Source organism: Lepisma saccharinum, chromosome 2, assembly GCF_977018435.1.
Source record: "Lepisma saccharinum chromosome 2, izLepSacc3.1, whole genome shotgun sequence".
In the NCBI taxonomy this organism is placed as follows: domain Eukaryota; kingdom Metazoa; phylum Arthropoda; class Insecta; order Zygentoma; family Lepismatidae; genus Lepisma; species Lepisma saccharinum.
The window spans coordinates 163,969,261-163,996,561 of record NC_139230.1 but is presented as its reverse complement, the minus strand read 5'-3'; the positions used below and the strand labels follow the sequence as shown (position 1 = coordinate 163,996,561).

Genomic DNA, 27,301 nt, shown 5'->3' with positions numbered 1-27,301 from the left:
TTTCCATATTAAATGTTGTTATCTATTGACAATTTTGAAACCTGAAAAGATCTTAAGGACCACCCTTTTCTGATTGTTGTAGATATTTGTCTAGTAGCATATACACAGTGGAACCTGGATTTTATATTTTTATTCATTGTCCATTTTATTTTCTTGGTCCCAGGAGAGCAGTATGTTACAAAATTTTCCCAGATTTTGTTTTCACACACTCCTTAGGTACTTAGTCTCAGTCCTCCCAAAATGTATTACTGTATTAAAGTTCACTGTATTTATATCTAGCATAGTATTAGTATATGTGCTTACAACTTGGAAACCGAGAGTTCTATAGTCTCAGGTTCATCCTTGATCATACTGAAATGTTTCCAGTAATTTCAAATCTTCTGTGTCCAGGTTATTGCTAAAATTACAGCTATTAACATAGACTAGAATTCCATGGTCTCCAACCAATGGCAATGCAAATCCATCTGAAGTCTGAATACAACTTTGAGAGCTGATTTTTTTCTCATAGTGTTGATTGTATCAGTGCATCACATCATACTTCATTAATATCAAATTGGTAGACATCGTACTCCTTCAAAGTGGTAAGACAACTGGTTCATTGACTGAATTTAGAATTACAAACCAATCTTGCAAAAATGAATCAGGTACAATATTCTAAAGTACGAGTAATTCAAAATGAATGGTGCAACTTTACACACTTATTATGACGTTCCTATTTATGATAGAAAATCAGACAAGGCATGAACATGAAGAAAACTGGAAATTTTACTCACATAACTCACATTACAAAGATTCAACATGGGAACCATGTAATGCGGTCAACATCCAAACGATAATCAAGTACATGCTATGCACGGACAGCAAGTCATTGTCCATGGTTTCGAAGACACTAACAATTCACAGTTGTAACTTTGGCAAATCTTTTGGAAGATTGAAACATGTGCATTACTACCAAAATGCATGTGGAAATGTCTTTGCACCATTGTGAGTGAATCAGTTCTTGATAGCTCCAACACACAATACACCTACTGATCACTAGCCATTTTGCAACACTGGCGATCCTGGTGAAACAGCGGCAAAGCAGCTTAAGCCCACTTAGTGAGAAGAAATCTTCCGGAGTTTTTCTTTATATTGAGGCCTTGTTTGATTTTCTATCGCAAATAGTTACATCATAATAACTGTGTAAAGTTGCACCATTCCTTTTGAATTACCCTGTATAAGTGAATGCCGTAAGTCCAATAAATTTTGCATACAGGACAGACAAGGGAATACAGATGCATATGCCATTTCTTGATCATCGCTAAATGGGCCATAGCTACTGGTATGTTATATTTTGTACACACAAAACATATTGGCACTAATTTGAAGTAAAGTATAGTGTTCAAAACAGTGAAATCTTTGTGTTACATCTTTACAGATTTTTTGGTAGTGAATTATGTTGCATGTTAATTACAGTATATTATTTTAATGTGTGAGTATGATGGTTTGGACTTCGTTTTCATGTAATACTTAGCAAAGTAAGTTAAATTGCTCATCACTGTGTGAAGAATGTGTTTTGAAACTGCTGCAGAATATAATGGAAGATTACTTTGATAATTATCCAGTTGGAAATAATATCAGGAATTGATTTTAGCATTGAAGGTAAGCTTTCTGTCATGTTGAAGAGTAAATAGAACAAATAAAAAAGTGTAGGTTCCTGTTGAAGAAGACTTGTCTATTGAGTCCATACAAAACTGAAATATATGTGAATTTCCTAATGAAAATATGATATTGTGACAAACGTAAAAATGATGATAGATTTGTTCTAGTAACAAAACAAGTGGTGAAAATCAAATGTCATCTACCTTATTCAGAGTAATCCATCTTTTGAATACAACCTTTTAACCATATAAAATGCTACTTACTTATTCCCCTACATGCTTGATATTTTAATTATTTTTACTCCCACTCATTAAACTCACTGTAAAATTTAATATTGCACAATATTTTGAAACCAGAAAAGAAAGGATTGAACTTCAGGTAAGGTGTCTAATGAAAACAATAAACAATGCTGTATTTTTAAGGTGGGGACTAATATTTTCCTGATATATTACATTTTTATTGATTGCTTATTATTTTAATTTTTTCATTTCACTACATGAGAATGTATGCTTAGTTGTTTACAGAAGCCTGTACTTTTTGAACTGGCACCATCTCTCATCATATGTGTTTATTCTGTACGTGAAGTTAAACAAAGTTTGAACCATGATAAATGGCCCACCAAGTGTAAGGTGGCCTGGGCATGGATGTTTGCGAGTGTCATCAATTTCATCATATTATCACTCGTCCCCATCTTTGCAAATTAGCCAAAAGTGGCACAAAAAGTGAAGTAAAATAAAGCAAATGAATCAAGTGTAAGGTGTGTGAAGTTACATGCTTTCTTCTGGGGGAAAAACACATCAGTGTATGGCAAAACCTCAGTAAAACAGTGACGTTCACACTTGACAAAATTCTTGAAGTCCATTTTATGCTCAGATATACTATTCAGGCTGGACATCCAGTTACTCCCTATGCTATCAGGGAGGTTGTCACACTGGCGATCCTGGTGGAACAGCGGCAAAGCAGCTTAAGCCCACTTAGTGAGAAGAAAACTTCTGGAGTTTTTCTTTATATTGAGGCCTTGTTTGATTTTCTATCGCAAATAGTTACGTCATAATAACTGTGTAAAGTTGCACCATTCCATTGCATTTTCATAGGGTGACCAGACACATACATTCAAAAAGGAGGACAGACATAAAAAAGAGGACACCGCAAAGAATTTGCAGCACATTTGCCATTACAATTAATTTCATAAATATATAAAATGTGCTTCTTCCAACATATAACAACAATCTATTCTAGCCCTGGATCCCTATTTTTGCAAAACAATGTTTTTCCTGTTTATAGTAATACTTCTCCTTTGTATAGACTAGTGCAACTGTAAGTTGGAATTGATTTCCTGTGGGGTGAGATACCCAACTGAAATTTGCCGCTTCCAACTGTAACTTCTGAATCTGCCACTGTTTTCCAGTTCCGGTATTTGAACCAGGAACCTTTTGCATCATAGCGCTGTGTGCTAACCACTCCACCACGGAGGCTGGCACTTTGGTATTTCATAAATGTAAATATTACTTAATAATCAAATTTCTCATTACGCGTTTCTGTGTCGCGTATGTGTGACTCGAAAAGGAACTGCAGTCTGGGATGCGTTGAAGGCTCATTTGGACAAAATGATAGTGGTTGTGCTCCCAGGTGCTCAATACTTATCATGCCTCAAGTGATATGCTTTACATGTAAAATAACACCTGGTAGATCGTTATGGGTGGAACCATTTTTCCAAGAAAGGAGGACATGTACCGATTCTTAAATAATCTGTCCGGACGCCGGACAGACACCTAAACAGGAGGACATGTCCAGATAAAAGAGGATGTCTGGTCACCCTACATTTTTGGAAATACCTATTCTTTTCTTCGCAAAATCACAAGTATTCTGTCTGAAAGGTTCAGAATATGCCTACTGAACAGCAAATCTCAGCACTCAACTTCTTAAGTGAGTAAGGAAATTAATTCTTTGATCGTATTGTCACATGTGATAATGTGAAACTAAGACTACTGCCTATCTTTAGACACACATGCAAATGGTTTGTTAACGTTTTGCCAATGAGTGTGCCAACATGGCACAACACATTGGCAGCAGGTTTCTTTGTGGAGGTCATTGATAAACTCATTAACCGTGTGACAAATATCTAAAGTCAGGTGGCGGCTATGTTGAAAGTTAATGGAACTATGTAGATACTGTATGTTTTTGTATATACTGTAACAATTTTTGTTTGTTTGGCATATGGCTCACTAGAGGTTACTTTGTACATAGCCCTCATGTAACCATGAAGAAAGGAAGGTAAGAAATAAAATGGAATGGTCACGTAAAAATGTTATCAAGATGTATTCTCAGGAAAAATATAGCATATAAGAAGGAACAAACACTTGCCAGACACTGGTAAAATTTTTCAGTATCTGGCAAGAATTTCCTATTTCCTCCTCATTTGCTGTTTAGCCCTTCTTGCCCTTCTTCCATCATTCAATATACAGGGTGAGTCACCTAAAATTACCACCAGAAATATTTTGTGAACAACAATAAATATTGAAAAACTACTTTCGCAGATATAAATGTATGAGGTTCACATAACCACTTTTTGTTGTACTTGCAAAATAATCTAACAGTTATTTTAGTGGTTTTTATTGATTTTATCTGCAACATTTCGTTCTAGTTTCCCAGAACTTTCTCAAGCTACACTAAGATATACATACAAAAACACAACCTCAGAAGTGTAGAGTGACCAGCCATGTGAGGTGGCGTTTGTTACATTGTAATACGTCAAATAGTTCTTAACTAATTGTAACATGAAGTTGACACTCAAAACAAACATCTCAGAAGTAGGGCTGTGCAATATTTTGATATATCGATGTAGAGTTAATTAAAATATCGAAGCGTTGATGTCATAAAAATATTGATGTTGATATATCGATGTCAATATCCAATACGTCGATATTTGACATGTGAAAGTAATTTTTCAATATTTATTGTTGTTCACAAAATTTTTCTGGTGGTAATTTTAGGTGACTCGCCCTGTGTATATATATATGTGTGTATGTGTGTGTGTGAAGTAGGAGACAGTAAACACTTAACAAACACAAAATTTGAACATTGATATTCGCAGCTTTACAGCGTGTTCACAGTAGAGTAGAAGCACGGAAGCAAGCACAGTTATAAAACTTCTGTCAGAAAAGTTCCAGGACTGATTTTTTTAATTCTCAAATTGTGTTATTATTTTGATGCGGACATTCAACCATCATTTGTTGGACTGGAAATCAGCCATTTTGTATTTACTGCAGTTGCATATTTAGTGTATTACAAATCTACATTTTAAGATGATTGTGTTGAGACATTTGTATGCCGTGTTTAATCATGATTAAAGAGGCGGATTTCATCATAGTTGCATGTTTTTTTTTCTTTGGAAACCTTTAATGCTTTCAATGGATTAATTCATTTTCCTTGACTTGGAATGCTCTTGTAAAGTTTTATACTGCATATAAATGCATATTTGAGATGTTAGTGCATGCATGTGTTAGCTTAACATGCATATAATTGCACATATTGGAATTGTTCATTTCAAGTTTGTGCATTTTGCCTTTTTGCACTTGTATGGTATGTCAAGATTAACCCTTACCTCTGGCACTAGTTGGGTCGAGGACATTAAAAAAATGGGAACTTTTTTTTTACAATGATCATGAAATTGCCCTCCAGCTAATTGGCAACATCTAAAAGAAATTATTCACGTTTTCAGGTGCCAGTGACAGCATCATTATTTATTTGTTGATTTGCATTTGATATGACATCTTCATAAATAAGCACATGCCTTTGTCTGAGTGGTACTTGTAGGGCGAATAAGGGGAGGACATTCCCCTTGTGGTAGCAAATATGTAACCCTTATGGATATTTATTTATTTATTCTTTATTCTTATTTATTATTTCTTTGTTAATTTAGTACACTCTCCCCTGACTTAAACAATTGCCTCCATACTGAACCTTCATTCTGCTGTAGATTTCAGAAGGTTTCGCTCCCTCTGACCACGAAAAATGAATAACACTTTGTTGCTCTTCTATGGTGCAAGTCAACAGTGGAGTGGCCGTGCTGTATAATCTACAGTGTAGGCACATACTGCTCGTTCATCAGGACTGCTAAGGAACCATTTTGAGTCTCGAAATACAAATTTTTGTTGTGCATAAATCTCCATGAAGTTTAGAATAAAATTCCTGTTCTTTAATGACTTACCCTCGAATATTTAGTGTACTTTTTTTTTTGGAAATAGAAGTTTTATGATATTTACATCCAACCATTCTTGACTCATTTTTAATGTAATGTTATGCAATATTTTTGAATGTTACCACATGTACTATTTTGAGTTTATACAATACACAGAATTCTTCAGAGTAATCAAAATTGTTTTCATTGAATGATACAAGATGATGCAAAAACAATCCTTGTGTGCAAGTTTACATTCTCCTAAGTCTTTCACTTGATGTTATGTTATGTTCACTTATGTTAGAGAAATGAGAACTAAGAACTGCTAGTGTCATTTTTTTTACCCCATTGGGTGACATGCAGTTAGCACATCAAATTCCATCAATTATTTTCTGGATTTTTTACCTGAGTCCACAACTAAAGCTCCCCAATTGTCCTCATGATATTGCAAATCATGAAAAGTTGGAACTTACCAGAGGTTGAATATAAGGTGGTCCCATGCCAAAGTAGAGAGAGTTATGCAGGGTTCCCTCCTTTACATAAAATGTTACTTTGAATCTAATAGAAAATTTTTCAGTCTTTTTTTTCTCATTGAATGTTATGTAACACATGCCAGGTTTTAAAACACATCAAAGCTGTTTTTTAAAATTCCAAGTACGTAGTTCTATGTTGATTAATTTGGGAATTATCAGTATGTTATTAGAACTTTCTTTTTTGGTGCACAGAAGGCATGGAAATATTTATTTATTTATTATTATTATTTGTATGAGCTGATAGCTGTGTTAATTCTTCAAATTATTTTGGAGTTTTCCTGGACCTTTTATGGCAGTAGAACATGTGGATAAACATTGCACTATTGTTTATATGTGTGTGTGTGTGTATGCTGTAACTGCTGAAAAAGGGTTAAGGGGCCTCCCCAATGGTGCAGTGGTAGCGTTGTTTCCTTGTAATCAAGGGGTCCCATGTTTGATACCTGGTGGAGGCACATAGTGGTTTGGATCCCACTTTAAACTGTAGGTCCAGTCCCGATTAGCCTTACTGTGCATAAAGTGGACTTAAAACACCAACTCAATCCAAAATGAAGAGTTAAAACCAGTAATGGCTTCTGCCTATTCGCACTGCATACCCAAATAAATTTGCAATGGAATTAATTTTTATTATAATTATTCACTGACCACTATCTCCTTCAAAACATCAAACATTCCCATGCTGCTTCATCTGCTATTTGCTTCGCTTTACCAGCACCTGCAGTTCTTTTGCGTAGACTGAGGTGCATTCGCTTCGCACAAGTCACAATGTGTTGGTGGCCTTTCTCCTTTGCCACTGTTTTCAGCACTCTGGGAGAGAGAAAAGGTTTGGGCTTCATTTGCACAGCCAGTGCTTGTGTTACTACTAGCAGCCATGCACTGGAATGCAGTGTTGCAATCATGTTCCATTCGAGATAATTTGATGGAGTAGAGGCAACCGACACATTATCGCAAATCAAGGGATTTTTTTTAGAAAACTAAAATTTCTATGGTATCTTCACTCACCCTGTTCCGAGCATGGCAAGGGGATGAGGAAGGGGTACAACTGAAAGTGAAATGTGTGTTTTAAACAATGTCTTGCATTGCTTTTGCTTACTGCAGCTTGGCCAAAATAAACTCTCCTTCTGGTGCCTTAGTTGAATTATCAGTCCGTGCAGAGGTAGCATGGATCAGTGAGCTGTTTCCTTTGTTTACCTGTTCCTGCATTGCAAAATTGTTCAAGTTTGTCAAAAGCCCGTTCCTGTTTCAATGTGTTTGATTTCATCGTGGAAAGAAAGCTGTACGTAGCGAAAGCAGAGACATAACTTTTAACATTGTTGAATTTTTGGAGGGAAGTTAGCTACATGGCATGTTAGCTACAGTGACTGCTGCAGTAATCATACAGATATGGCAGAAGGGAAAGAAAAATTGTGAAGTACAAAGCAGGGCAGTGTGACTTAGTGAGTACTGTTATTTTTAAAAATAGTATTATCTTGATTTCACTTGTTTTTGTTGGTTTGATCAGTCGGTCATTAGAAATAAACAACTACTAGATAGATTACAACTGATTTTTCTGTATGTGGTTGTCGGATCAGCTTCCTTGTTTGATGTATGCAAATGTTGTTGTTATTCTTGTTCACTTTATCAGCGTGGCGAGGGAGGAAGTTTTTACTAAATATTTTACAACATGACAATAATATTGATATTGTAGATTGGTATTTCTATGTTTTGATTGATTTTGTCAGGTTATCTAATGCTGAATTATCTATAGCCCCATAACATCGTTCTTCTCGTGATTGACTGAAAATTCACCAAGGTATTTCAAATTTATAACAAATCATATTTTTATATTTTTTCTTGAAATTCAACTGTGCCATAGCTTAATTTTCAGTGAAAGGTGGGTTGCCAATATGTATGCAAAAACTGATCTGAGTATTTGAGACGGGTGTTAACACTTCTTGTGGATGTGAGGCTGAAGTGCGCACCCATAAAGCCAGACCATGAAGTGCCACTGGTTAAAACATGTTCTTTTTCTACTGTTTTTCTGTCACAAGACATGTAGGATCTGCAACCAGAGTGCTAGTGGATGCACACTATGGACAGAGTCTGTTATTTCAGGAAATTAGCATTGTCAGATACAAAATTAAGAAAATGTGATTCTTTCATTTTTTATTTTGACAAATAGTGAAGTATTTAACAATCAAGATGAACTTCAGTCAGTTTACAACCAACAATTAATTATTTTACAACCCTCTATTTCATTACCAAATATCCTTATAAACAAAACATTGAGCAAGATAAATCACCTTTGTGTGAATTTAAATAAGTTCGTATTAAGACATGAATGTGAATAGTGAGTGAGGTTGTATGATTGAGAATTACAGAAAGTGTTTCCGTAAACCACAACAAATGTCAAATATAACATAAATTGAGGGGATAATCAACTAACTATAACATACTAATAAATTAATTATGAAAAAAACTAGTATAACCTAAAGTAAACCCCATCTAGCTAAATTCCCCATCCTATAGTCATACTCACTATTCATGTGAATAATAGGAGCTATTTCTTATGACCTTCTGCCCATGATGGTACCTTAAGACAAGGCATGTTAGTTTCCTCCTCAAGGCTTCAAGGATGCCTGCCAATCAGATTGAGGCATGAGGTCACCCAATTACACCAGATCATTTGTGGGCAGAAAGTTGTAGTGTGTGCCTGCGTGTGTACAGTATAGTATATTTGTAATAGTATCTTATGCACAATGTAGAAAAGGTGAAACTCACAAAAAGTACAAAAATCAAGGAATTGTGCTTGACTGTTGGGTTGGGTTGGTAGGTGAGCATGTTGGTAAGGTGAGAGGATACACATTTATTCGAGAGAAGGATCACATAATATACCTGATTGTGAATTTCTGTGAACTCTTAAAGTTATGCATGATTTTATGTAACATATGTACACATTTGCTGCTTTAATTGCATGCTGGCCCTATGTTTGGAAACCCAATATTTATTGTTGTAGTTTGTTTTATGGGTAGGATTGCTAAGGGAAATTCAGTGAATGACAATAGGCTTTGTTTTGTTGGTAAATTTTCTTTTAGTCTTTTCCGTGTTACATGCTGTTTATAATAAGTAGATGTGAAGTGGTGTCATTTTTCTGTTTCCAAGTTGTTCTGCCATCTTTGTAATACCTTTTTGTCTATGTTTCTTTCTGTTTGTAATTTTCTAGTAATTTATAAGTGTCATTCTTACTAATTTATATTTTGTAAATATATTTGGTGGTATTTTTATTTCAGTAGGCTATTTAAAATGACAGCACATAGAGGGTTTGTTGTTCACATATTGTGATATGTGATATGATATTTATTAGGAATGCATACACATGCATTTTTAAAAAAATGTAAATACACTTTTTGCTGGTGAGAAGGAGATTCCTAAGTCATTGATAATGAAAGTTGGACCACAATACACAATTTTTAAAGTATAACACATTTTGTAAAGGGATTAATTGCACATAGTGTACTATGGCTATAGGATGAGGAACGGTTACACTGTTCTGCAAGTTTAATAAATATTGCAGAATCCTCTTCTAGCATTATAAATAAGAATGTTGAATCAGAGGAAAAAAGTTTGCTGTGTTTTCTTTTGATGTGATACAATGTATGGGTGATTCTGATCTTTTAAGGACCAGTTGAATATCAGTAACATTGTGATAGTCATAAGGAAATGTGAAAATTCACACAAAATGACCAACATCAACTGGATTTCAAAGTACTACTGTATCAGAAAAATAATAATTTTGCATTATTTTTGCTAAGGAGTGTATAGAAGGGATTGAGAAATGGGAAAATTATGTAAAAGTCGATGCATTCAGAAGTTTGAATAAAGTAGGTATTGTAGAGTGTGGTCCATCCATACTAAATGAGCAGACATTTTCTACATCTATTAAACGTTACATATGTGTGCAAATTTTTTAATATCTACTGTTAGGTGTGACTATTTGATGCTCTATAGTCATTTTGCATATTGAATGGAATCTTTAATATTGTTCAATTTAATAGTTAAACTCAGTTTATCAATGGTAGCCAGTGAAGTTAAAAATAGACAACTAGTAATATTGTATAAGATATTTAGCAAGTAAAATAATATTCCAATTAATTTTTTATTCATTGAGAAGTTGCAATCTGCCATTGACCCTTCTATGCTGCTGATAACTTTGTCAATTATGCTAATGTAATATCATATGTGCACAGATATTATATGCTTACTGTATGTAATTTACCATCTCATTTAATTGTAGAAGCAATTATCAGCATGGCAAACAGTTACATTCCTAAAATTTTAGTTATATCTTACTGCATGATTAAGTGCCATTGGATCTTTGGCCTGTCTCAGTAAAGACTTTATCCTGTTTTGAAATACCACCACAATAGTCCAAATTTAGAGAAATTCATCTTTAGAATTCTTTTATGTGACCTGCTTTCAGTATTGGCTGGATACCTGTGATAGGAAATAGGGTTATGATACCATGAAACTTATTTTCAAATATCTAGAGAACAGCAAAAGTAAACTACATGATGATATACTTGAATGCTCTAGAAAGAATTCTGTACAAATTAATTTTTTCAAAATTTGGACTGTCACACTGGTTCCTGAAAGTGAGAGGGTTTTTTTTTTTTTTTTTTTTTTTTTTTTTTTTTTTTTTATATATATATATTTGCTAAAACAGGCCATCATCTTCACTTGAAATGTTTCACTACTCACAAATCCTGGCATGTTGTTACAGACTTTTAGGGTTCAATATTTTCTTCTCAAGAAACATGAAAATACATGTTGATTACTTTGAATGTTATGGCATTGTCGTAGTTCAACTCTGCTATCCATGAAAAGAAGCAAAAATTATTATATTGCAGCTGCGGTTTAAGGAAAGCAAGCAGCCCAAACATAATTTTGTTTTCATATTTGTTTGAATTAAATTTTCACCTTTCATTTTGAAGAGGAAACCAATATAATATTACTGAATGAAATAAAGTAACTTTTGTGCAGTGCAGTGCTATTGTAATCTTTTAAACTTCTGTTATCTTTGTTTTTTTTAGAAGTTTTTCTTTTAACTTTCTGTTTCAGATCTCTGTTTATCTTCAGGACTTGTAGGAAACATTTTTCAAACTTAAAGGCACTTGGTACAGCTTCTGATACTCTATAAGAATTTTCAGCCATGTAGCTCCTGTCATTCCCAAGTGTGTAATGAATTTGCTACTTTTGTATTCTGGAATTCGTATTCTAGGTTTTTTGAATTATATTGAAATACTGTAAGCAATGTTGGAAGTAGAGTCAGACAGACATAGGCTCATTCACTAGGAACCACTGTTTATATATTTTGGTCAGATTTCATGCTCAATTTTACATTGTATAATACCAACTTGTACACTGGAGAAGCCAAACCCAATTAATGAACTACTTGAAGGTAATTGGAAACTCTGACATTGCTCTGAAAGGGTTTGAATTATCCAGATTGACACATTATTTTGTTACCAACAGAGCACACTGTTGTAAGTCAGCTAGCAGGAAAAGCTGTTAACAGAGTGGATGTGCATAACATATCACCTGATAATGCTTTATATGCCAAATGTGGAATTTATTTGTGGAATATGTGCTACATCGATATCTTTTAAAGTATTTCCAAATCATGCTGTTGAAATTTGTAGTTTTTACACTTAAACTGAATAATAATAGAAAAAAGTGCATGGTTTAAAATGTCCCTTTTCTGATCAGAAGATTCAAATTAATGACAACATAAAATAATTTTTAAAAAATGTAATAGCACTAATGTTAAAACAAGATTCAGACACGGAAAAACTGTTCTGTTCTCTGTAGTTAGGAGAAGTCTGTGTAAAGTGTAATAGATTAATTGTGCAGCATTAAGAGGAAAAAAGGGCATTCTGTATACATCAGATGGTATTTCTAAATGTGAGCCCAGAATAACTCCTTGATATTCAAAATTCTGCTACTATACCATGCACCAAATATTTTAAGTGTTTATCATAGACCATTATTGAAAATCTTACATTGTTGATAGTGATAATTAGTGATGTAGAGTTGCATCATACTTGTAAAATTGAGAGTATTCTCACATATGCAGTGTGACAAGCAACAACTTATTTCTGCTTATAAGTGTACCTTCTGTAGTTTCCAGGTGTACTTGTCTTAGCCTGATGTCTGCTTATGTGATTTAGATGAAAACACCCCTTCTTACATAGGATGTGTGTCGCACGTTGCTTCTTTTAAGTCCATTTGAAGAGGTGAGTAACATCTCTTTTTAATAGTAGGGTGAGTCACTTCCCTCAATCCTCTACGCCTTATGTATGTTGAATAACATGTTTCAAAATATAACCATTCAAAATTTTGTTTCTCAGGTTGGTAAGTTAACACATCCACTCAAAGGTACAGTGTGTCTGTTACATTGAATAAAATAAATATATAAAAAATATGGGTTTACTTTATTATTTATATAATGCCATTATTAAAGCATCACTTTGCCTGATATCTCACTGCCTGATATAAAGCATAATACATACACCATGCCTTATGACAGAAGCATGTATTTTAAAAGAATATATACATATATAATGTAATGTAAGTCATGGTATTGTTTGGTCTGTGATGCTTAATGAAATTCACATTAGTGTGGAAATATTCTATTTATTTGATTTTTGGTCTTATCCAGTTGAGTTGCTTCATGCTTCTTGTATGAAGTTAAATGTGGCACACACACTTAACAGTTACTATATATGTAATATATAAAATGAACATCAATGTACTTGCATGCAGTTGTGTGTGTAATATATAAAGAGGTATCACTGTGCAGCGCTGATAGGCTTTAACAGGACATCAAGGTGAACAACTTTTCTTAACAATTAGCACACTGCCCTTCAAAATCCTAATTTTTATCTGTATGTTTTCAACCATGTACTGAAGATTCACTTTTGTCACTTGCCATTTCTTTTTTCAGTCAGTCAAGGTACTAAAATTTTTAATATACCAAAGTGAACTGTGTAATCAAAGATAAATGCCATCTACTAAAATGCATACCTCTTGGGGAAAAAATACAAATTGTATCATTACTGTAAAAGAACTGAATGAGCTGAGCAGCATCTATATGTTTGGTTCTATTTCAGTTATTTTTACACCACTTTTATATTGGGTTAATCATGATTAGGATGATGGATAAAGTGACTAAATGGATGATGGGACAAACACAACGATGCATCCAAGCTTTACTGAGAGTTTGAACCTATTGCATTATGCTAACTACTCTGACATGAAGGTGTGATTTGAAGAAAAGAGGTGCTATTGCTCTTAGTACAGTTTCTGACAAAAAAGTGACAACCTTGAACCTGTGCTGCATGGTAGCATAGGTACAGGATAAGATTTGTTGTTTTTTGAGAGCTTGAAGCATTGAAAGTAAACCTCAATGAATAACACATTAAGAAAAATTAGTCACCTTGATGTCTGTGAAAGGTGGTCGAGCTGTACGGTGACTCCCTATATATAGACACAAGCATGGGATGTGTTCATGCATGGTTGCATTTTCTTTTGTTGATCCTTGTACAGGATCTTTGACCTAATTATTATATTCAGTTGCAGTTGCATACAGGTTGCTTGAAACCTGTATAGGATAGGTTTATTGTGAAATATGTTGGATATTTTGAAATTTGAAAGCTGTTAAATTTTCAGAATTCCAGAAGACATTAATTTTCCATACAGTTAACAATGATGTTCAAAATGTGGATATCAGCCTCAGACATCTTTCATATTCTTCACTTTCAGATGGCTTTTCATGTTTTCATCATTTTCTAAAATCCCAAATGTGGGCATATTATAAATTGATTGTGTATTTGTCCATAGAATACAGTCTGCAAGTATGCTTAATTTCCTATTTGTTTAATGCTTTTTCCCCACATGTGCACATTTGTGTTCGTTGCTTTCCCATGATTCAAGCAGGTATATGGAGAATATTAAGTAATTTATGTTTTTAAAACTTGATGTTCAGTATACTAGTAATGTCTGCAGGTAATAGAATATTGCTTTAATTGATTGAAATATAGGAGCAGCAACTCTTTCCATGGAGGATTTATGTATTGAGCAAAAATTACATTTCCCAGAACTTGGCTGAAATTTGTGATAAAATGATCTCTTGAAATTTACCATTAATTTTTTAAAAAGTATTTGCACCTATTATAAAGTTGTTTTCTATATATCTATAAAGAGGAAACACCTGTCAAACCAATCACCACTAACTTAACCCGTATTCCAGCACTGTTGTGAATACCATCTCATCAGTATCCCAGCATCATATTCTACAATCCAGGCTGATGATAATGCTGCCAAGGTACCAAATATTGATGGTTTCTTTGTGCTTACCTTTACCCTTTTCATCTGTTTTTGTCGTCATGTCACACACACACACACTCTCACTCTCTCTCTCTCTCTCTCTCTCTCTCTCTCTCTCTCTCTCTCTCTCTCTGTCTCTGTCTCTGTCTCTCTCTCTCTCTCTCTCTCTGTCTCTCTCTCTCTCTCTCTGTCTCTCTCTAATACACCCACCACTCCCATCACACCACCCCCAGCCCACAAGTGCAACAAACCCAGGTGCAAGACCTGCCCCATACTCATCACCTCCCCCACCCTCCAGATCTTGACTGCAGGTGGTGAATTCACCCAAAGGGCACCTGCTACTCCTCCAACCTCATATACACCCTCATCTGTGGTTACTTCTACCTGGGAGAAACCTCTACCCCCCTGAACCTCCGCATCAATAACCACAGAGCCTCCACCCAAAACTCTTGACTTCACTGTCGCCACCCACACCAACAGCCACAACACCACCATCAACAACCGTTTCCATGTAGCCATAATACATCTATTACCCCAGCACACCGACACCTCCACTCGCAGGTGATGGGAAAATGCCTACATATCAGGCATGCATGCCACAATACCCCCCGGACTCAACCTAGCCACCCAATAAGTATTTCTCCATTCCCTCCCGAACCGCAACTCGCCCACCATTCACCCTGCAGTAAACACTGGTAAAAGGATTTGCTTGTAAAACCTGTGTTTTATCACTTGCTTCTGGCACCACTGTGCGGACGCTGGCGTCAGTATCCTGTGCCTCTACACTTTTGTTTACTTCCATATTTTCTACCTACATGTGACAATGAGGCTATAACCTTGAAATATCAACTTTTCTTCAATCGTGGTTAAGTGTTTACTGTCTCCTATGCCATTTTTGTATATGTATATGTATATATACACGTATGTATGTGTATGTATGTACACTACAGTCCCGTTTAACCGAATTTGATGGGACCAATGGTGCTTCGGTTAAATGAAAATTTGGTTGAACCAGAATAAAGTTTTTTTCCACCATAATCACTGCCGATCACCAAAAAAGATTCACTCACTGAACACACCACCACACCACAAAACTACGTACAGTATAACGCTCACTAACAGTAAGATTTCAGGCACACTGAACTGAATTACAAATCTCGACTGGCAGGTGTCTCTTGTCCTTGAGCATACAGTACAGTAGGCATGCTAAAAATAGACAGGGATGGGGGAGTGGGTGAGTACAGTCAACGCATCCAAAACAAAGACAAAAGTGCTTTGTGGGTGCTCTCGCTTGAAACATGGTCGCGCATGAGTAACTGTTTTTTTTTAGCGATTCGATTAACCTAGAAATTCGGTTAAACGGGACTGTAGTGTAACACCAAGTCCCCATGTTCAAGTCCTAGCTTGGGCATGGGTGGTGTCTGTTCATAAATTTCATCTAATTGTCACTATCTTCATCATCATGATTAGCCAAATGTGACAGGAAAGCAATATAAAATAACAAAAACACAAATATGAAAGAGTATATACATTTCTAATGGTCAGGATATTTCAGTTCATGGAACATTCACTGATAGTCCCCACAGCATTAATGGACAGAATGTGTGTGTGTGGTTAATTAATGGAATTGAAAGGATCAACTTAGTATTTGACAATGTGTACTGGTGAGAAGATATCTGTTCTTGCAATAGATACTAGAATATTTTTTTGAAAATGACACCAAGGATCTTTCAGTTTTTGTACAAAGCAGTTTCCTTTTTGAATGGACTGTGTAACAGAATAATTTTATTTCTTCCTCCTTAAAAGTAACCAAATATTATTTGTTCTCATGTTTATGTTAAGGCATGGAGAGGGGGTGACCTATTGAACCACTTTGTGCCCACTTGTGAAACATGGATAGCATCATGTTTTAAACTTGATAGTAATTAGCTTCATTAATGCAAGTGTATGCTTCTACTATGGAAAGGCTTAAATATTTCCAGGAAGATCAAACAAGGTTCTGTCATAATTTCATTGTTGACTTTACATGATTAGTCCTTGGCGTTCGCATGTAGTTAGTTAATTGTCCCTCGCATGCTACATTTAATGTTGTATCAATGGTGAAAATTGTCAACCCTTGGTACAACTTGAGAAAGTTTCATTCAAATTTGGAGTTCCTGCATAGCTGATTGGTCTGTAGTATGAGAAGATCTGGGTTCAATTCTCAATGAACATCAAAATTTCAGTGATTTCTCAACATATTGCATACAACTGGGGGGTGTAAGGGGTGCTCCTTCCACGTAGTGCACCCAATAGTCAACCTTACTTCCACATAGTACACCTTGGACTGCAGACTAACGAGGCTCTGGTCACTGGCCCCATGGCCAGTATAATTTTGTTTGTGTTGTCCTGTGTTTTGTCCTTATTCATGCTGAGTGCTCCTTTACAGCCTCAGCTTTTAACGAAAGTCAGAAGATTTTAATATTTTAAGATTTTAGTTATGCAACGTTAGAGTTATTATGTGTAATGATAAGGGGCTGGACCCCGTATAATGTGACGGGTGCAAAATAGCCTTAGTGCTGACGCACCCAAAATTTTAAATTCAAATTCAAATTCTGCATACAATTGGGGAGCTACTTGAATGGAATAGTAGTGGATTCCAGTCTAGAAAACCAGGTAAAACCAATGATGGGACTTGAGCACATGCTTTGGTCCTCAAAAGGCCTCCTGAACCACAGTTCCCCCTTTGATCTTCAAGTGTACATCCATGTTCAAAACTTAGGACTTACTTTCATACTTTTCATACCGGAAACCAAGACAACTAGTGAATATGCATGTGCAGAAGCAAGAAGTAGATTTCTCTGAGACATATTTCAAGGTTTAACATTGTGTTTTTTCATGTGTATTATTTCCTGTCAACTCAAGACTCTAACAAAAATGTTCAAAGTTGAACATTGTAAGAAGCTGTGAGAAATAAAGCATGTGTTTTCAAAGTGTCCGTGTGAAGTGAAATTGCTGTCCTAAAAGTGTGTAGTGTACTACTTGGCTTATTTGATTTATCATCCAGAATAACATAGCCACAGCATGTGAATTGCGATAACAGTGCAGCTCAAGTTGTCAATTTACTTTTCCATGTGGGCAATGTTTGGAGAGGATGTGTTGAAGAAATGCATGTGATAATGTACTTCCAAGCATTATACATACAGTATAAGATGCTGCTGTTTATTTTTTTGTATTAATGAGAAAACCAGCCAAAAACATTGGTATGAAATCAGGAAGGTGTGTAAGTTAAGGAACATTTTACAATATGAAGAGAGAGTAAACAAACAAGTAATTTGCCTTTTATGCTCTCTTGCTCTTACGATAAAATGCAGTCCTGGATTTGGAGCTGACACATTATTAAAAGTTGGGTATAATATAGCTGTAAACAGCAGCATTTGTTGTTTAGCACAACCCATGTATTGTAGACCGTATGTTGCATTAGGGAACATAGTAGACTGACCACCTGGTGCAATGTTCATTCAGAGCAACATTAGCTACTGGTTTAGAGCCTCCCCGATGTCATAGTGGTGACGTTGTCATCTTGTAATCAAGGGATCCCAGGTTTGATACCCAGTGGAAACACGTAGTGGTTTGGATCCCACTTTAAACTGTAGGTCCAGCCCAAATTAGCCTATCTGTTCATAAAGTGGACTTAAACAAACTCAAAGAAACCATCACATACATCAGGAATAACAAGTTAAAACAAAATGTCATTTCCAGTTGGAGAAGTTGGTTTTCATTCAGAATTACCACTGCACAGTGAAAATGACAAGTACTAGGAGTCTGTGTGAACTGCCTTACTCCTAGATTTTAATTTCAAACTACCATTTAATTTGATTGAGGGAATGTGATCTACCAGCAGGAGATAGATACTTCATAGAGAAAAGCAGTTACAAACAATGTACAAGTGTATTGCCCTTTCCCTTACTCTACTCCCTTGTTCTCCAAACTGACAGTTTCTTGGAATAAATGTGTGTAAACTGAATGATATGAAATTTAAAAAAGTTACACAGACGTATCAGATGTTTCTTATTTTGGCATTTAACATGTTCATGTTTACGGTGAAATGATATTGTGCAATTAGTATTACATACAATTTTGTTTAAGTAATCCAATATTCAAGACACTGGGCTTTTATAGTTTTCAATTTCAAAAGTGAAATTACAGCTTTCTGAATATTTTTTTAAATATCTGTTTTTCCATTATATACCAGAAATCCTAAAATTTTATTTCACAGATGCCAAGACAGTGTTGTAATTAGTTCAGTATTAAATTTCCTTCTACTTTTTTTTTTTAAACACAGTGATCATAATTGGATTCGTTAAATTATAAAGTTAATGTGCAGTTTTTGGCTATTGAAAAACCAAGTTGCATCTTCATTTACTCATTTAATTTTACAAACCTACTCTTATTTTATGACGTAGTGTGGATAATGGCATTTAACATATGTAGAGGAGAGTTTCATTGCATGTTTAAAGCTGCTAAAATCAGAAGACTCCATTGTCAGTGGGCTGGTGGTTTCTCAAACACAGGTGTGGAATTCAATATTGGCAGGCAATGATTCAATTTTCTTCTTCTTGACATTGCTAGAAATTGGAGAATACTGGTTATCATAATCTATCCGACTTCTGTAGGTCATGGAGATTTCTTTGGGAAGGGGAGGGGTAGATTGATTTGTTAGGGTTTTGAATTGCTTGCTTCAGTCGGTATATTTAGGAGTACTGGTGCCATGTGGTATCCACCTATCCATTATTAACTTTTTACTTTGGCCACATACCACATGGGATCCAGTATTCCTAAAGATAACTGAAAGCATAAAGTTATCCACTTACTCCACTCCCACAAAACCCTTTCCAAGGAAACTAGCACAACATGGCAAATGACAGTACACAGCTTGCAACTCCCAGTGCCCCCACTGTAGAAAACCAAACCATTGGCTGCCAGTTATGAATTCCACACTGACACCTGCATTCAAGAAGCCATCCTTCAAAATTTTGTGTGTTTGAAAACATGCAATATTAGCACACTTTCCTGTTCCATTTGCTGTTACAACTATTTTACAGTAAATATTAACCAGTAATACAATTTCTTTTGTCAGAATTAATGTTTGTTTGTTCTTCAGTGCGTTCATTTGAGTATTGTGCCACTTGAACACAGCCTGTGTATCGGCTGGAACCACACCACTTGCTGGAGAAATTGAATGTGTGTAACCCCTCAACTCAAGTGCATATATTTATTTTGATGAAAATATTTGGATAAATAAAATAATAGCCCATGGTGCAACAGCCCATAAGGGCCAGGGCCTACCTACTGACTGCCGGCCTCACTCCCACCTGCTGAGATGGGATATCATCCAACTAGTTACGGGGTGATGTGTGGCCAACACGAGGAACTCCCAGCCATTGTTGTAGGCTTCCATGACCGGGTTATGCTACTCATTGCTCCCAATTTCTTCATGATGGTGGGTGGCCACTGGTCCCACAGGCCGAAATCTCAGGAGAAAAGTTGTTAGCTTCCCCAGAAGACTTGAACCTGCACTCATCCCATAGCTGCCAAGGATCCCGGGTTCGAATCCCGCTCGGGCTTGGTTGTTTGTGAATGTCCATTCATCAATTTCATCATTTCATCCCCATCTTCGCAAATTAGCCAAGAGGCACAAAATGCGAAGTAAAATAAACTAAATCAAACAAACAAACAAACAAATCATCCCATAGCTGGAGCCCAAAGCATAACACCCTAGACCGCATGGCCCTGGTGTTTGGTGAAAATATTTCAATACTACAAAAGTAATCATGTACCTCTGTCACAGAAGATGTTCTTATACTGCCACACATTTTCACATCTTTTGAGAAAGTTTGCATTCACATGCATTAGTTTTTTTGAGGTAATCTTTTACATTAGAATTACACATAAAAAATTCTTTGTTCTAAAGTGTGGAATTATAACAACACTCAACACTATCTCTTTACCACTGTTCTCCTTAGCAGACTGCATAGAAGGGAATGCGAGTCTGCCTGTATGAAAGCAAATAGTGACATTCATGGCAGGCAGGCAGAGGTGCCCATTCTGAAGGCTCGAAATTCTTCAAGGCAAGCTCTTTAATGTATCAACAATCAGAGTTATCTATATTGTAGTGTTCCACCATATTCTTACCAAAGAGAAACTTGAAACCTTCGAAAGCTACCAAATGCACTGTGCACTTACTTGAAGGGATATATATATATTTGATTTCTCTGGCAAGTAGTACAGGTTTCATTCAAGAGGCGCAATACTCAGACAAAGTCACTGCATGTACATGAATGCTTTTACACTTGGAAAACCTTAGATGATTGTTTCTTGATCTTGGGTTACCTTATCAGAAAGTTACATCTCATCATCTTGAATCATGCACTGCAATGTCAGAGTTTTATGTTTGAATCTTGGGTAAGACATGGATTCCATATTACCACATTGTGTTGTTCCCCTTATCTGTTTCATTCTTACTATTGCAATTAAACTAGAGGATAAAAAAAAACGATTAATAGAAACCAGGCGTGAAATGGTGTTTGATATTTTCAGGATGAACTGAACATATTTTTATGCCTCCTGCTGTACTGGAGGAATTATAAATTATTAAATATTAGGGATGGACAGATACATCGATACTCTATTGGTATCGGCCAATATAGCATATCGGTAAAATTACCGATTATGTTACTGATCTGATATATCTATAAATATCTTATAATTTAATGCAAAATTCTGCCATTTTGTTATAATTTTTATGGATAATCTCTATGTCCTACTTTTAAAAAAAATGTCTAAATATGCAACTTCTTTTGCACTGCAGTCACCTCAAAACATGTATATATTAAGGAGGTCAATGATCCATTCAGGTTCTTCAAGGAACATTTGGAATTTGATATTGTATCGTTAGAATATCGGTTATTGGTATCAGTAAATTTTGTATCGGAACTTTATTGGTATCTGCCAAAATTTCATATCAGTCCATCCCTATTACATATAGATGTGACAATGAAACACTTTGCCTTGATAGAGGACTACATTGAGTGCTGCTCATTTATGATTTCAGCCCTAAAGATTGTGAGTTCACCTGATCATGACTGTTCCTTTGTATTTGTTCCTTCATCACTCATCTGTGCTGAAAAGGTAGAAATGAGGCATAAAGTATATAAAAAATACAAATATAATGAAACCTGTTCCTGTGAACATGTGAACAAAAATTAATACTTGGGGAGTTATGGGCAAAAGAAAATGCTCTAAAATTAGTAACAGTGAGGAGAGTAAAGCATGCAACAAGGTCAGGACACTAAAATATAATGAAGTCATTACGAACAGTGAAAATGGAGACTTTCCATTGGAGTGTCGTATACCTGACAAACGAGTCCTACTGTCTTCATATGTGGACAGTCCACTTTTTTCTTTTCAATCTTATCATTTTTGTTATCAGAGATTGGTATTTTAGTGTTTCTAACTCTGCATGCTTTACTTCCACTTTTTAGTTTTCTTTGAAGCTATGTGATTATTGCAATTGGTCTTAGTGTTCAGTTTCCAGTGAATCTCTAATATTGTTTCTCTTGACATGACCTCACAAGAATAACTAAGGATTAGCCTGAAGAAATGAACACAAAGTATTACATTTTTAACAAGGAAACCAAAGAAATAGCAATCTGCATTGTGTGACAGCTTGCAATGCCATCTATCAGCTTATTGAAACATCTGGTTAAGGTGAGACCAGGGATGTTCAAGTTTTCAAGTGTGATAAAAGTTTCGGAGATTTGGGAGGATATTGAAAATGAGCAATATTATGGAATCCTTTCAAAATCAATAAGTTGTGGATATTATAATTGAAATTGATTAAAATTATTGAAGTTCTAATTTTAAAATTGTATCAAGATTATTTAAGGCTTTGATAAGGGGAATGTTAGGTAGATTTTGTGTGTCCATAAATTTCTCACCACTTATGACCAATATTGCAAGTGAATTTATGTAGACATCTTGAGTTCATTGAGAGGAATACTTGTGAGAAGCAGGTATTTTGTGACAAGCATTGCAGAAGAAACAACCGTTAACCAACAACAGATTATGAAAACTTCACCAGTACAGGAAAGGCAAAAAGGCAACGGTTGCTTTAGGCTTCTTAAGAACAATACATCTTTTCCCTTTTTTTTTACTCTCAGATCAAGTAGTTTCATGGAGGAAGAATCACCACTCTTGAACATGCAGTCTACTCGTGAAATCTATTCTCATGCAACTTTTTCTCTTGCTACTCAAAGGAAATTACTTATTTTAAATCTGTTAACAGCAACTAGGGTCTAAGAGCACTGATGCAAAGTAGCACAGCACAGGCAGTTGAAAACACCACAGTGCTTTTTTGATTAAGGAAATAAGTAGATTCAGGGTGATAATACAGTGTGTTTCAAAAGTCGGGTAACCCAAATTTTGAAAATCTATATCATGAAACCTGTGAGAGATATTTACACCGGGTTTGCTGCATTATAAAACCTTATCCATTGAGATATTTTTCAATGCTTAACATTATCAATTTATTCCATACAGAAAATTAAATAAATTAATAACTGGCGAAAGGCAGTGTTAAATTTTTTCCAGAAATGCACTTTTGGGAGAAAACTATGTAAGAAATTATCGGAGAGTCATAATTAGATGTCTGATGAGTGACGCGAAGCCAATCTGTCATTTGTAACCAATAATGATCATGAACAGCATTTGATGGATTTATGACTGGCGATTTTATGGGTTGAGTGAAAAAGTGCCATTTTTGGGACATATCTCCGTAGCTGGCTACACTAGCAGGTCAAAATTTTGTCACGAGACGCATGCAACATGGGCCTAAGTATTGTCCATACATTTATGTTAAAAATCAAAATCATAATTTTGGGTCGAAATTTGACTTTTAAGTGAAAATTTCTCCGCACCTGGCAACCCTGCCATTCCCACACACCTGACTGAAGCTTGTTATGAAATGGTAAGGGCGAGTCATAAATGCGGCTACTACACGTCTACTTCTTTATTATTATTACAATTTGGACATTAAGTGTTCGGATTTTATTATTATTACAATTTGGACATTAAGTGTTCGGATTAAATCAGTAAACCAATCATGTAGGCTATCACTGGGTTAATAAATGTATGTTATCGTTTATCCAAAGTAAAGCAATTACAATATTTTATGAACATTGTTAATTTGATGAAAACATCTGAGAATTGATCTTCAACAGTAAATACCAACTCTTAACAATATGTGGGATCATTTTTTGGTGTTTAATATTGTTGATTGTTGTCAAGTGGGGTGGCCCCAGTGGCAGAGTGGTTAGCACATTGCACTATGATTCCAGGGGTCCCGGGTTCGAATCCTGGCCTGGGCTTTAATGTTTGTGTGTCAATTCACCAATTTCATCATATCATCACTCATCCCCATCTTCGCAAATTAGCCAAAAGTGGCACAAAAAGCGAAGTAAAATGAAGCAAATCAATCCATCAATGAAATGTTGTCAAGTCTGAAAACAGAAACAGTCTGACAACAATAGTAAACACAACACTCATGTGTCACAGTACAACAAACTCCATTTTTTCGCATGAGGATTTTCAATAGGAAACGCAATACTCATGTGTCACAGTACAACAAACTCCAAGTTTTTTCACATGAGGAATTTCAGTGGACCATGTTCTCCTGTTTTGGCTGTTAGCATAACCATTCAAACGGAACCAAGCTTCATCAGTGAAACAAAATGAAATGAAGAATTATGATGAGAGATCGAAACACCTGCAATACTTCAAGCATTTATCCTTATCAAGGTTCCGCAGTTCTTGGACAGCGCCAACACGATATGGTTTTAGGATAATTTTCTTTACAGCTCTATAAGCACTGGAAGGGACAAGTCCGCTTGGGACGCAAGTTTCCTCAAGCTTTTGGATGCAGATTGTTCCAGACATGTACGCACATCCCCCACTGCCACAGGGGTTAAAACCGATGGGCAACCACTTTGTATTTTGTCACATACACTTCCACTTTCCCAGAATTGACGCACTAGTCATTAAACAGGTGATTTGTGAGGTACAGCAGAAGCAGGGTATTTTTCCAGGAAAGTTCTTGCACATGAGTGTAACAATTAATAGTAAAATGATCTTCAATAATGCACGTGTGCTGCTCCAATAAATATACCATGCTGAATCAACCGGGCACTGCAGTGGCGAAGTGTGAGCGAGGAAAATTCACGGTAGCCAGGGGTAGCCTAAGATTCTCTCACGAGTCCAATTTCGGTACAAAATCATGATTTAAGATTTTTCACGTAAATGTATGGACAATACTTAGGCACATGTTGCATGCGTCTGGTGACAAAATTTCGACCTGCTAGTGTTGCCAGTTACGGAGATATGTCTCAAAAAATGGCTCTTTTTCACTAAACCCATAAAATCACCAGTCATAAATCTATCAAATGCTGTACATGATAATTATTGGTTGCAAATGACAGCTTGGCATGGCGTCACTCATCAGACGTCTAATTATGACTCTCTGATAATTTCTTACATAGTTTTCTCAGTCAAAAGTGCATTTCTGAAAACAATTTAATGCTGTCTTCCGATAGTAATTAATTTATTTAATTTTCTGTATGGAATAAATTGATTATGTTAAGCATTGAAAAATATCTAAATGGATAAGGTTTTATAATGCAGCAAATCCAGTGTAAATATCTCTTACGGTTTTCATGATATAAATTTTCAAAGTTTGGGTTGTGCGACATTTGACACACTCTGTAGATAGAATTAGATATTGAACAGATTAATTGGTACTATTGCTATCAATTGATAATTGCTTATCAGTAAAATTGCCGATGATTTTATTCATCCAAAATTTCTCCCAAATAGTCTGTCATAGAGAAAGGGATTCAGGCATTTTGTTGTTTTTATAAATATAATGCAAAATAAATTTCTAGATGCACAGTTTCTTTTGAAATGCAAATCCACCAGAGTGATGTTCATATTTATTAATTAAGAAGATGAAATAATTTACTATCTTCTTGAAATATTCGCCATATTATATCAGACTGGCACATGATCACTTGTTTATGTTGACACAGTTGATTCAGTAAGTATTTTGTCAGCCCTTGCCTAGTTACAATGTAAGTGGCTTCTTCAATAAACAAAATATATAGCCTTAGTCTTGTTTTGAATAGTCATAATTTTTATACCTAATTTGAAATTTTCCATATGATGATAAAATTTTAAATTATTGTTGTTTTCATAATTTTATTTAAGTTCTACTGTTCTTAATTCACCCACCTCAAACAAACAATCTAAAATATGTTTATTTTGCTACCTTTGCATGAATAAACAAATATTTCAATAGATGTGTCAGAATTTTAATGTTTAAGAAAATCTACAAACTTAGTAATTTTCATTGGAAATTATATTCTGAGGTTGAAAATAAATGTTTTTGTGTTGAGTTATAAATCATTTAAATGTATGTGTGGCTTAGTCTAAACCATCAAATGATGTACACATTACATGTGCCATGTTAAGCATGTTCTGACAAGTTTATAACATTCAAATGGCAACCCTGTGTGTCACACACACACTCACACTCTCACTCACACTCGCTCGCTCTTATTATCCAGTAACAGGACATACTTTTATTTTTGAGTACACCAGTTTTCAAATATGCATTTTAAAAATTCATCGATCGATTGTGATTTTTGTGAATAGTATTTACATTATTATAGGTAATATTGTAGAAATTATAAGTTGTGACTTCTGCTGTTGTTTGTAAATACATGCTTGTTCCAACAACATTATTTCAGGAGGGTGACATGCCACTTGAGGAATTGTTAGCCATGTATGGCTACGGAGATCCTACAGCTGAAAACTCTCAGTCTAGTAGTTCTGAAGAAATTTTGTCTAATCAAGATTTAACACTGGATAAAGAAGAAATTGGCCAGGAATTATTAGAGGACAATGATCAAAAGTCAGAACCTTCAGAGCTTCAGCAGTTGTATTCAGACTTACCAGTAACCAGTAGTGAAGGAAGTGCAGGCACATCAAGACTTTTAAGATGTAAGTAGAGTTTTTTATTATATTAATTTGTTATACATTGTATTAACCCATTACCTGCAGATTATCTACACATAGACTCTCTAAAAGTGGTATTTTTTGCAGAGCATCTACATATACACTGGTCGACAATTGCTTAGGAACAAACATGTTTTGACCAATAACTTTTGACTACGTGATCAGGGTGCAACAAGTGAACAATATATAAGTACAGGTATCAGTTAAGGTTTATTGAGAAAAGATGACAGGGATTCCCCATCAACCAAAGAAACAGGACGTCATAAAGCAAAACCAGCATAAGCAAAGCAAAATGAGGAAAGCACATGAATCACAATTTGGCATGTGTAGAGTGAGTCCAGAGGAAATCAGTATGGCGTGTGGCCACCGTGGACTGCACAGCAAGCTGCACACCTGTTAGGCATGCTGTCGATGAGAGTGTTTGTGAGCACGAGGGGTGTTGTCCCATTCTTCATGAAGTGCAGTTTTCAGCTCCTGG

The 27,301-nt window shown here is 35.4% G+C and overlaps 1 protein-coding gene across 2 annotated transcripts in view; it reads left to right on the top strand.

Annotated features, from left to right (window-relative positions):
* Positions 1–27,301, top strand: part of LOC145984164 (mesoderm induction early response protein 1-like) — a 111,999-nt gene that overhangs the window by 42,292 nt on the left and 42,406 nt on the right. The window contains exons 2-3 of one of the 2 annotated variants that reach the window (XM_083117651.1): positions 12,511–12,623; positions 26,556–26,808. In XM_083117651.1, the coding sequence (XP_082973777.1) occupies positions 26,565–26,808 (244 nt within the window). In that variant the 5' untranslated portion in view covers positions 12,511–12,623; positions 26,556–26,564. The remainder of the gene's footprint in view (positions 1–12,510; positions 12,624–26,555; positions 26,809–27,301) is intronic. The other variant, XM_083117650.1, reaches the window with a different exon arrangement.